At 35.9% G+C, this 13,684-nt stretch overlaps 1 protein-coding gene across 2 annotated transcripts in view; it reads right to left on the bottom strand.

The window, feature by feature from the left end:
* Nucleotides 1-746: 746 nt before the first annotated feature.
* Nucleotides 747-13,684, bottom strand: part of RNF128 (ring finger protein 128) — a 107,503-nt gene continuing 94,565 nt past the window's right edge. For both annotated transcript variants that reach the window (XM_028089746.2, XM_028089745.2), the window contains exons 5-7: nt 9,247-9,343; nt 7,994-8,162; nt 747-880 (exon numbers count right to left, since the gene is read on the bottom strand). In XM_028089746.2, the coding sequence (XP_027945547.1) occupies nt 747-880; nt 7,994-8,162; nt 9,247-9,343 (400 nt within the window). The remainder of the gene's footprint in view (nt 881-7,993; nt 8,163-9,246; nt 9,344-13,684) is intronic.

Consider the following 13,684-nt stretch of genomic DNA (forward strand, 5'->3'; position numbering starts at 1 on the left):
TATGATAATTTATATACTCTGCTTTTGAAAATCCCATAATTTTGAGAAATAGTTATACAGCATTTTTATAAAGAATCTTATGGCTATAATCTTATGTCAAATTGGTGTCATTGATATACCAATCAATCCAGTCCAGTCCATATTCTCTGATAAACTATGCTCAACACTCACATGAAGTACATTTAGCCTAATTTTTAAAAACAAGAAATTGTTAAAATGAGTATTTTGCTTTAATCTTGTTCTATCAACTTAATGTAGCCTAGAGAGACATTTCATGAAGTACTAGCCTAAGTTTGCATTGCTTTTTACATTACAATTCCAGATCAATATAAGCACCTGGAGAAAAACCCTGACACATATAGCCCAAGCTAAAATAGTAGTATTTTTAATTAAGATACTATCATAAAATAAAGTGATTACAGCTATTCCACATTTTAAAAGCAACATGTTTTTATAAGAAAATTGTTATAAATGAAAAACATGACTACTTGAAGAGAGTTTTAAATGTTTAAAAATGTTGCTATCACTACCAAGAGGACACTTGCCTATGAAAAACATTATGTTTGTGGGAAAAAGTTAATAGATTGAATATTTTAAGTAATTTAACTATAGCATTATAGTAGTCATCTCAGCACTTTCAGTATCATTCTTATTTAATTAAGTTTATCCAGTTCATTAATAGTAAACTAGCCCTGATTGGCAGTTCTGTTATTATTAAGGTTTCAAGTTTTCTATTGACACAGATTTTATGATTTAATTTCTCGAACAACAGTCTCTTGATCAGGAGTTTCATCTTCTTCAAAGGTTGGGTTGTCAACATGAGGAACAACATCCACTGCCACGGAACTTGCCTCATGGTTTACTAGCTGGAGATTTTCATCTTTAAAAAGAAATGGCAATTTTAGGATGATTTAACCCCTCTCTTAAGACAAAATTCAACACTCACATCTAAGAAACCTTTCTTGTCTATCATACTCTGATCATTATACTCATTCCCTATTCCTTTAGTAATTATATGACTTAGGCTATGTCTTACACAAGGCATATATGACCTTATTAAACTGATTTACAATTACTTTCTTTTATTCACATGTGTGTTTACCTAGATTATAGCCTCCTTAAAAGCAAAAGTTATGTCTTCTGCTGCTTTTTCATCCTTAAACCTGGCTTCACATTTCAATCACCTAGGTGCTTTAAAAAATACCTATGCTTTTTCATATGCACAGATAGATACACAGACTTATAAAGCAAACAAACAGGAAGGTAGAAGGAGTTCCCCAAAAGGAGTACAAACAGTAACAGATGAACATAGTTATATAACAGAGGAAATATAGAACCATCCTGAAAACAGTGGGGAAGAAAAGAACTTAACCTAAGTAACTTAGGAAAACAGTATTTTGACTATATCCGATAAGGCTAAAAGCAAAAAGGACACTTGTTAGTGAAATTGTGAGTTACAAATAAGGAAAAGGGAAGGCCAGAATAAACTCTGTGGTGTTTAACTAGAATCAGATGTATCAGTATTGAGCTCACTGTTTTTCAGATAGAGAGACAGATGTATATAGATGTGTGTGTATGCATTTTTCTGAGTACGTACACTTATTTCCTAGCTTTGTTCACTGAAAGGGCTAATAGCAATGATACTCCCATAGCAATGATCATATCTAGTGCCCAGATCCTGGTTTTGAAGTACTGTTCTCCAAAAAAGCCACCCTCCCCCGAAATGGATGATTCTAGGGCTAGGGCAAGGAGAGTACAAGATTAACCCCTTGTAACCTAGAGGTCAGCAAACTACAGCCTGCAAGTCAAATCAATAGCTTAAGAGTGATTTTCACATTTTTAAAAGTTTGTAAGTCAAACATTTCCCCCTCCCAATGCAGCAGAGACTTATGGCCTTCAAAGCCTAAAATATTTACTATCAGACCCTTGACAGAAAATGTTTGCCAATCCCTGGCTTAGAACATCTTGTGGTACCAGAAAGTGCTCAAAAAAATAACGAAGCATGTTGAAAGAACACAGAAACCACCTTGAGGGAGTTCCCAATGACCAAATCTAGGACAATCTAAGCAATGAATAAATCACGAGAAAATTACAGAATAAAAGAAATATCTATGAGTCCATACTATTATATAAAAATAACTGAATAAATAGAGAAAGGATAGCTTTTCCTTAAAATAGAAGCTTAATTAATGTAGAAAGAGGGATGGAAATAGAAAATTATCATTTGGCACACAATTCAGTAATAATTATTGCAAGGAAAAAAACATCAATTGCTAAAATTAGTGGTTAAAAACATGAGAAACAGAACATTTGCATAGCCTCCAAGTGTCTCTCTATAAGATAATAATTACAAAGGGAAAAATAGTAACTTGGCAGACACTATCTTAAAAAAAATAGAAGCTTGGCAGACACTATCTTAACCAAGTAAGCAAAACCATCAGTAATAAGACAAGAACATCATGTGCTTCATTATATGATAGGAGGCAGAGAAGGGCACAATATCACTTTGGTGGTATTCTTGTCAGAAATACACAATAGACAATGAATTTAATCACTGGGAAACAGACAAGTTCAAAGTGAGGGACATTCTACAAAATAACTGACCAGCAATTTTCAAAGTGTCCACGTCACGAAAGACTAAGGAACAATCACAGATTGGACATGAAAAAGACATGACCATTAAATGCAATGTGGACCTCTCAACAAATTGGGTGGAGAAGAAATATATCCAAACATAATAAAGGCCATTTATGACAAACCCACAGCTAACATCATGCTCAACAGTGAAAAGCTGAAAGCTTTTCCTCTAAAATCAGAAACAAGACAAGGGTACTCACTCTTACCAGTTCTATTCAACATAGTACTAGAAATCATAACCAGAGCAATTAATCAAGAAAAAGAAATAAAAGCCATCAAAATGGAAAGGAAGAAGAGCAATTATTTCTATATGACATGACCTTATATCAAGAAAATGATTAAGACTCCACCAATAAGGCTGTTAGAATGCATGAATTCAGTAAAGGTGTAGGATACAAAATCAACATACAAATACCAGTCACATTTCTATACACTAACAATGAAATATTTGAAAGAGAAATAAAGAAAACGATTCCATTTATAATGACATCAAAACAATAAAATACTTATGAATAAATTTAACCAAGGAGGTAAAAGATCTGTCCTGAAAACTATAAGACATCGATGATATTGAAGAAAATACAAATAAATGGAAAGATATCCATGTTCATGAATTAGAATACTGTTAAAAAAAAAGTGTTCATATACCCCAAAGCCATCTACAGATTCAATGCATTCCCTATTAAAATTCCAATGGCATTTTTCACAGAAATAACAATCCTAAAATTTATATGGAACCACAAAGACCCTGGATAGCCAAAGCAATTCTGAAAGAACAAAGTTGGAGACACCATACTTCCTGATTTCAAATTATATTACAAAGCTACCGTAACCAAAACTAGTATACTGGCATAGAAATAGACACATAGACAAATGGATCAGAATTGAGGGCCCAGAAATAAGCCCATGTACATGCAGTCACCTAATATTTGATAAGGGAGCCACGAACACTCAAAAGGGAAAAGATAGTCTTTTCAGTAAGTGGTGTTGGGTAAACTGGATATTCACATATGGTAGAATGAAAATGGACCCCTATCTTACACCAGCCACAAAAATGAACTCTAAATGGATTAAGGACTTAAAGGTAAGACCTGAAACCATGGAATTCCTAGAAGAAAACATAGGGGGAAAGCTCTTTGACATTGGTCTAGGCAACAATTTTTTGTATAGGAGGTCAAAAGCACAAATCAACAAGTGGGACTACCTCAAACTGAAAAGCTTTGCACAGCAAAAGAAATAATCAACAGAATGAAGAGGCAACCTACAGAATGGGAGACAATATTTGCTTATCAGATAAAGGATTAATATACAAAATATAAAAGAAACCCCTACAACTCAGCAGCAAAAAAACAAGTAATCCAATTAAAAATAGGCAGAGGAACTGAACAGATATATTTTCAAAGAATACATACAAATGGCCAACAGGTACATGAAAAGATGATCAACATCACTAATCATTAGGGAAATGCAAATCAAAAACACAATGGGCTAATCACCTCACACTTGTCAGAATAGCTACTATCAAAAAGACAAGAGGTATAAATGTTGGCGAGGATGTGGTGAAAAGGGATCCCCAGTGCATTGTTCATGGGAATGTAAATGGGCACAGCCACTATGAAAGATAGTATGGAGGTGCCTCAAGAAAATTGAAAGTACAAGTACCATATGATCCAGCAATTCCAGTTTGGGGTATATATGCAAAGGAAATGAAATCACTATCTTGAAGAGATATCTGCACTCCCATGTTCAGTGCAAGATTATTCACAATAGCCAAGATATGGAAACATCCTAAATATCTGTTGACAGATGAATGGATAAAGAAAATGTGATACACACACACAGAGGAATATTACTCAGCTATGAGAAAGAAGGAAATCTTGCCATTTGCAACAACATAGGTAGACCTTGAGGGCATTTGTGCTAAATGAAATAAGACAGAAAAAAGACAAATACTGTATGATCTCACTTATCTGTGGAGTCTTAAAAAAAAAAAAGCCAAACTCAGAGAGTAGAATGGTGGTTATCAGGGGCTAGGGGCTAGGGGCAGAGGGGATGGGGAAATGTTGATCAAAGGGCACAAACTCTCAGTTTTAAGATGACTAAGTTCTGGGGATCTAATGTACAGCATGGTGACTACAGTTAATAATACTATATTACAGACTTCTTAAAGTTTATACATTTTACTATACTTAGCTTTTTTAGTGTCTTATTACAGTATCATTGTCTATGTCCTTATGCTGTGCTTTTTATTCCCATGACTTATTCATTCTATAACTGGAAGCCTGGATCTCCCAATCCCCTTCCCGCATTTTACCCATCTCCCTCCCCTCTGGCAACCATCACTTTGTTTTCTGTATTTATAGGCCTGATTATGCTTTTTGTTTATTCATCTGTTGTTTTTTAGATTCCACATGAGTGAAATAATATGGTATTTGTCTTTTTCAGTCTGACTGATTTCACTTAGCATGATAACCTATAGGTCCATTCATGTTGTTGCAAATGGCATGAGCTTATCCTTTTTTACAGCTGTGTAATATTCCATTGTATTATATATACCACATCTTCCTTATCCTTTTGTCTATTGATGGACACTTAGGTTGCTTCCATATCTTGGTTATTGCAAATAATGCTGCAATAAACATAAGGGTACATATATCTTTCTGAATTAGTTTTTGTTTTCTTTGGGTAAATAGTAGTGGAATTTTAGATATACTTGAAAGTTGCTAAGAAAGTAGATCTTAAATATTCTCACCACATACACACAAAATTTATAATTATATTGTGAATTTGTTAACTAACCTTATTGTGGTAATCATTTTGCAAATATAGGTGTATCAAATCATGTTGTATACCTTAAACTTACACAATTTTATGTCAATTATACCTCAATAAATCTGGAAAAAAAAGAGTGAAAGGGAAATGCAATGTGGGATCCTGGGACAGAGAAAAGGACATTAGTGGGTCAATCGGTGAAATCTGAGTTCAGATCTCTCATTTGGTTAATAACATTTTATCAGTTAAATTCCTGGTGTTTATAATTATATATGATTATATAAGATGTTAACATTTGGAGAAGTTGAGTGAAGGGTATATGGGCATTATTTGTACCATTTTTGAAATTTTTAGTCAGCCTGAAATTATATCAAAATTAAAATTAAAAATTAAAAAAATACTTGTCTTGGGCCACACCCCTCATGGATTCTGATTTAACCATTCTGGGGAAGAGCCCAGGCATCAGTAATGTTTAAAGATTCTCTGAGTGATTTTAATGTGTAGCTAGGGTTAAGAACTAGGGCCCTTATTTAGTGGTTCTCAAAGAGTGGTCCCTGGACCTGCAGCATCAATATCACCTAAGGAACTTATTAGAAACAAAAATTCTCAGGTCCTCCTCCAAACCTATGGAGTCACAAACAGGTGGCAGCCCATCTGTTTTAACAAGCCCTCTAGGTGACTTGATGCACGTGTAAGTTTTAAAACCCAGTGTTCTAACAGAACTTACTGCAATGATGGGACAAACAGACATGAACAAATCAATTATATGTTTGCAAAGTTATTTAAATCAACTATCACCACAATAATCAATAGCTAATGGGCAAGATACCCAAACTAGTAATATATAATCATAGATAAAATTAAAATCTACTCTATATGGTCATTCATTCAACATCTGTTTGAGTATCTACTACATGACAGGCTGTTCTCAGTGCTGGGTATACAGTAGTGACTAATAAGACACTGTTCCTATCCAAAGGAATGTTTAAAAGTTTTAATACAATTCAGTACAATAAATGCAATAATGTAAGTTCTATGGAAGCAGACAGTAGGGTCACACATGTGAGTCAAGGGAGGCTTTTCAAAAGAGGTAAGTTTTAAAGGATGAACAGGAATTAGACCAGGCTTCCCCAGTTTCTTGGGAGAAGGAATGAGAGTGGAAGGAATGAGCAGAGAGAAAACAGTGGCTCAAATTATGACTGTGGAATTAAGGTTGGGTATTAGGAGATGGATTAAAGAAAGGGATACTGAATCAATAAGAAAGAGAGGGAAGAATCTAGGAGCTCCCTAGTTTCTGGTTTGAGGCACCTGAATGGGTGTTACTACCATTCATCCAGATAAAGAATATAGGGGGAGGAATTTGGATCATTTCATTTGCTTGTCATATTCTCTGCAAAAACTGTTCTATTTACCACCCTGCCTCACAAGAAGAAGAGAACACACAAAAAACGTAAATCAGAACTTTAAAAAAACAACAAGCCTAGCAATACAGTGAATTATCCAGTACACTCTCCGTTATCATCACTGAATTCTATTACCACACAGTTATGGAATCAAAAAAATCACCTGGGGCAAATAGACAATGATTCTCTATTGTAGGTAGAATAATCTACAGATTACTAAGATTCTTATGATGACTTTGTACTCCGGGAAATGTTTGAAGATTAGATTACAAGAAATATGAGGTGTATACTTGCATGAGAGTACTCCTCGTGACATCTTCAGGAATGATGTGTATGGTACTGATAAGTCTATACTGAGGATAAAGGCTTATGTCAATAGGAAGCTGAAACTCTCACAAGTCATCTTAATATCTAGTTTTCTTCTACTTCTATGCCAGGATTAGGTTATTTCAACATGAGGATTGAGAAAACCAGCAAACCAACAAAAACCATGAAAAAGGTGGAAGTTAAAGAGAAGAAAACTAATTTCTGCATGAGGGTTTTCCCTTCCTAAGGAAGAAGGTAACAAAAGTCCCTGAACTTTCTCCACTGGCACATTACTAAGTTACAACGCTGACTCAATTCACATGAAGTTTGAAAATAATATATTCAATTTTAGTTTCCACGGTTTGTTAATTTCATGGTAAATAATCAACAGGTGGCAGCACGTATTCTTACAGTCTCCGATCTGTGCAAAAGATGGGTTCCTAGGAAGTTGTGTATAAATCAAGTTTTTGTAAACTGAATTCTCTCTTACCATTTCAGGACTCAGTTATCTTAGTTTCTGATTGCTCTACAATAAACAATGGTTTCCAAAGCTTAAAGTTTCTCCTCAGCCTCTGTAAGTTAATAACCAATACTTAAATGCATCAGAGAGAAGCTATCCTATAAAAAATCTTTTTAGTCTGTGAAGAATGCCCACTCCTGATGTATTTCATCTGTTTCAGATACACTTGGATATGTGCCTATTAAGCTAAGGTAGGGGTGTGTCCTGCACTCCATCATTGTTACTAGAAAAAACCTGGAATGTGTTTAATGAGATGAAAGGAACAAACAATAAAAAGCAGGAGCCCTCTGCCAGGCATATATGCTCCACAATGTATCACTGTCGGGCACTCACTGCCCCTCAGCATGGTGCTTACTTGCTGACTGCACATGTTCTTCTAAAGGCGGTTCATCTGCTCCCTGAACAGAAGCATAGCCAGACGATGCAGTCTCACTGCGATTATCCTCTTCATGAGGAGAGGCACTATTTGATGTTTCATTGGAAACAGGGACTTGTAAAGACACTGATCCATCTTCAGCATCCACCTTTGGAAAGCATTGGAACAAATTAAAAGACTCTCAGAGTACCTGTTTTTTCCTGACATGTCATTACAAAATTTCTGCATAGGTAACTTATTGGAGCAATGCTTCTTAACCTTTTAAACCTATAATCCCTTTTGATGATCACAAAAATCTCTTGCTGGTCCTAGCCAGAGCAGTTGGAGTAACTGGGTCCAAAATGGGGTGGAAGATGTTATAGGCAGATTGCCTTCACATCTGACATTCATCTGGTTGATCCCAGTGCTTCATAACACAATGCCTGCTACAAGGTAGGCACTCCACACAAACAAACAAACAAACAAACAAAAAAACAAAAAAAAACCTCCACCCTGAATCAAGTTCACCTCCCGGAGTTTTCAAAAGGCAGCTGCTGGTAAAATTCTAATGAAGTCTGAAGTTTAGTTAATAGCAATGACCCAATGTCAGTTTCTTACTTTTGACAAACATACCACAATAATGCAAAACGTTAACAATAGTAAAAACTGGGTGAGGGTTATGTGGGAACTCTCTGTATTGTCCTTTCAACTTTTCTGTCAATCTAAAATTATTCATAAATAAAAAATTTATTTAACAACAACATCTCATGCTGTCCCCTAAGGGATTTGAGAATCAGTACCATCTATGTATCTCCTGAAGTCAGGAAGATTTTGTTGAGCTTGACTTTCTGTTGCTGGTGTATTGTAAAATAGGTAAGTTTTACTTCATTTACCAAATACAATTATACTTTAATATTTATTATGCTTTTTCAAAATAAAAATGCTCATCTAACTACAAGTTCAGTCGTTGTGCAATAGTAAGAGCAAAAATGCAAGATGTACCAGAAGCCAGTTGGTAGTGTCTGTGGTCATCACTTAAAATTCTGACCAAATAATAAGAGAAAAGAAGAAAGAAAATGGAAGTGGTCCAACATGGCACCTTACCGTCATTATGATGTAAATAGGTCCAATTTTTGATATAAATCACAAGTCTAGCATATTACACAGCTAAAAACTAAGGATGTTACTTTCTTGAAGGCCCAGGTACATAAATAACTTAAGTTCCTTCATATAAATAGTTTAGTAATGTTTACCTCAATTCCCAAAGCTTTGAGTATGTCACATTTGCACATGGGACAAGTCCTGTGTTCTAACAGCCATGGGTCAACACATGTCTTATGGAAAATATGGCTAATGAAAGAAAAAAAACACACATAATTTGGTTATCACTTGTGAAACAGCAATAACACTTAGCCTAATATACTAACAGGTTACCTTATATATTTATTTAGTTTTTTTAACAGATGTCGGTTTTTCCTTTAAGCATACCATTACAGCATAAACACTACAAAGGAGCCACAGAAACAAAATTAGGAAGTTTCATAATACAGTACTTTCACTTTTTAAAAATTTTTTATGTTAATCAACACATTTTTATTGTCTCTTACTCTATGCCAGGAGATAATCCCTCTCATGAAATTATTTACATTTTTTTAATTAATAAACAATGTATTATTTGTTTCAGGGGTACAGGTCTGTGATTCATCAGTCTTAACACAATTCACAGCGCTCACCATAGCACATACCCTCCCCAATGTCCATCACCCAGCCACCCCATCCCTCCCACCCCCTGCACTCCAGCAACCCTCAGTTTGTTTCCTGAGATTAAGAGTCTCTTATGGTTTGTATCCCTCTCTGGTTTTGTCTTCTTTCATTCTTCCCTCCCTTCCCCTATGATCCTCTGTCTTGTTTCTCAAATTCCTCATATCAGTTAGATCATATGATAATTGTCCTTCTCTGATTGACTTATTTTGCTTAGCATAATACCCGCTAGTTCCATCCACGTTGTTGCAAATGGCAAAATTTCATTTCTTTTGATGTCTGCATAATAGTCCATTGTATATATATATACACCACATCTTCCTTATCCATTCATCTGTTGATGGACATCTAGGCTCTTTCCATAGTTTGGCTATCGTGGACACTGCTGCTATAAACATCGGGGTGCACATGCTCCTTTAGATCACTACATTTCTATCTTTGGGGTAAATACCCAGTAGGGCAATTGCTGGGTCATAGTGTAGCTCTATTTTCAACTTTTTGAGGAACCTCCATACTGTTTTCCAGAGTGGCTATACCAGTTTGCATTCCCACCAACAGTGTAGGAGGGTTCCCCTTTCTCCCATCCTCACCAACATCTGTCGTTTCCTGACTTGTTAATTTTAGCCATTCTGACTGGTGTGAGGTGGTATCTCATTGTGGTTTTGATTTGGATTTCCCTGATGCCCAGTGATTTTGAGCACTTTTTCATGTGTCTGTTGGCCATTTGGATGTCTTCTTTGGAAAAATGTCTGTTCATGTCTTCTGCCCATTTCTTGACTGGATTATTTGTTCTCTGGGTGTTGAGTTTGATAAGATCTTTATAGATTTTGGATACTTCATCTGATATGTCATTTGCAAATATCTTCTCCCATTCTGTCGGTTGTCTTTTGGTTTTGTTGACTATTTCCTTTGCTGTGCAAAAGCTTTTTATCTTGATGAAGTCCCAATGGTTCCTTTTTGCCCTTGCTTCCCTTGCCTTTGGTGGTGTTTCTAGGAAGAAGATGCTGCGGCTGAGGTCTAAGAGGTTGCTGCCTGTGTTCTCCTCTAGAATGTTGATGGAATCCTGTCTCACACTGAGGTCTTTCAACCATTTTGAGTCTATTTTTGTGTGTGGTGTAAGGAAATGCTCCCGTTTCATTCTTCTTCATGGGGCTGTCCAGTTTTCCCAACACCATTTGTTGAAGAGACTGTCTTTTTTTCCATTGGACATTCTTTCCTGCTTTGTTGAAGATTAGTTGATCATAGAGTTGAGGGTCCATTTCTGGTCTCTCTGCTCTATTCCATTGATCTATGTGTCTGTTTCGGGGCCAGTACCATACTGTCTTGATGATGACAGCTTTGTAATAAAGCTTGATGTCTGGAATTGTGATGCCACCAGTTTTGCTTTTCTTTTTCAACATTCCTCTGGCTATTCGAGGTCTTTTCTGGTTCCATACATATTTTAGGATTATTTGTTCCATTTCTTTGAAAAAAAGTTGATGCTGTTTTAATAGGGATTGCATTAAATGTGTAGACTGCTCTAGGTAGCAAGGACATTTTCACAATATTTATTCTTCCAATCCATGAACGTGGAACGTTTTTCTATTTCTTTGTGTCTTCCTCAATTTCTTTCATGAGTATTCTATAGTTTTCTGAGTACAGATCCTTTGCTTCTTTGGTTAGATTTATTCCTAGGTATCCTAGGGTTTTGAGTGCACTTGTAAATTGGATCGACTCCTTAATTTCTCTTTCTTCTGCCTTGTTGTTGGTGTAGAGAAATGCAACAGATTTCTGTGCATTGATTTTATATCCTGCCACTTGACTGAATTCCTGTATGAGTTCTAGCAGTTTTGGGGTGGAGTCTTTTGGGTTTTCCACATAAAGTATCATATCATCTGCAAAGAGTGAGAGTTTGACTTCTTTGCTGATTCAGATGCCTTTTATTTCTTTTTGTTGTCTGATTGCTGAGGCTAGGACTTCTAGTACTATGTTGAATAGCAGTGGTGATAGTGGACATCCCTGCCGTGTTCCTGACCTTAGGGGGAAAGCTCTCAGTTTTTCCCCATTGAGAATGATATTCGCTGTGGGTTCTTCATAGTTGGCTTTTATGATATTGAGGTATGTACCCTCTATCCCTACACTCTGAAGAGTTTTGATCAAGAAAGGATGCTGTACTTTGTCAAATGCTTTTTCTGCATTTATTGAGAGGATCATATGGTTCTTGTTCTCTCTTTTATTAATGTATTGTGTCACATTGATTGATTTGCGGATGTTGAACCAAACTTGCAGACCAGGTATAAATCCCACTTGGTTGTGGTGAATAATCCTTTTAATGTACTGTTGGATCCTATTGGCTAGTAGTTTGGTGAGAATTTTTGCATCCATGTTCATCAGGGATATTGGTCTGTAATTCTCCTTTTTGATGGGGTCTTTGTCTGGTTTTGGGATCAAGGTAATGGTGGCCTCATAAAATGAGTCTGGAAGCTTTCCTTCCATTTCTATATTTTTGGAACAGTTTCAGAAGAATAGGTATTAATTCTTCTTTAAATGGTTGGTAGAATTCCCCTGGGAAGCCATCTGGCCATGGGCTCTTGTTTTTTGGGAGATTTTTGATTACTGCTTCAATTTCCTTCCTGGTTATGGGTCTGTTCAGGTTTTCTATTTCTTCCTGGTTCATTTTGGTAGTTTATACGTCTGTAGGAATGCATCCATTTCTTCCAGATGGTCTAATTTGCTGGCATATAGCTGCTCATAATACGTTCTTATGATTGTATTTCTTAGGTTTTGGTTGTGGTATCTCCTCTTTCATTTATGATTTTATTTATTTGGGTCCTTTCTCTTTTCTTTTTGATAAGTCTGGCCAGGGGTTTAATCAATCTTATTAATTCTCTCAAAGAACCAGCTCCTAGTTTTGTTGATCTGTTCAACTGTTCTTTTGGTTTCTATTTCATTTATTTCTTCTGATGTTTATTATTTCTCTTCTGCTGGGTTTAGGCATTATTTACTGTTCTTTCTCCAGCTCTTTTAGGTGCAGGGTTAGGTTGTGTATTTGAGACCTTTCTTGTTTCTTGAGAAAGGCTTGTATTGCTATATACTTTCCTCTTAGAACCGCCTTTGCTGCATCCCAAAGATTTTGAACACTTGTGTTTTCATGAATTTAATTCTTCTTTAATTTCTTGGTTGACCCATCCATTCTTTAGTAGGATTCTCTTTAGTCTTCATGTATTTGAGTACTTTCCAACTTTCCTCTTGTGATTGAGTTCTAGTTTCAAAGCATTGTGGTCCGAACATATGCAGGGAATGATCCCAATCATTTGGTACTGGTTGAGACCTGATTTGTGACCCAGGATGTGATCTATTCTGGAGAATGTTCCATGTCACTAGAGAAGAATGTGTATTCTGTTGCTTTGGGATGGAATGTTATGAATATATCTGTGAAGTCCATGTGGTCCAGTGTATCATTTAAAGCCTTTTTTTCCTTGTTGATCTTTTGCTTAGATGATCTATTTCAGTGAGGGGGGTGTTAAAGTCCCCCACTATTATATTGTTGTCAATGTGTTTCTTTGCTTTTGTTATTAATTGCCTTATATAATTGGCTGCTCCCATGTTAGGGGCATAGATATTTACAATTGTTAGATCTTCTTGTTGGATAGACCCTTTAAGTAGGATATAGTGTCCTTCCTCATCTCTTATTATACTCTTTGGTTTAAAATCTAATTTGTCTGATATAAGGATTGCCACTCCAGCTTTCTTTTGATGTCCATTAGCATGGTAAATTGTTTTCCACCCCTCACTTTAAATCTGGAGGTGTCTTTGGGTCTAAAATGAGTCTCTTGCAGACAGCATATCGATGGGTCTTGTTTTTTTTATCCAATCTGATACCCTGTGTCTTTTGATTGGGGCATTTAGCCCATTTACATTCAGGGTAACCATTGAAAGATATGAATTTAG

Source organism: Eumetopias jubatus, unplaced genomic scaffold, assembly GCF_037043125.1.
Source record: "Eumetopias jubatus isolate StellerSeaLion01/CBP00866 unplaced genomic scaffold, mEumJub1_p1.0 scaffold_11, whole genome shotgun sequence".
Taxonomy (NCBI): Eukaryota; Metazoa; Chordata; class Mammalia; order Carnivora; family Otariidae; genus Eumetopias; species Eumetopias jubatus.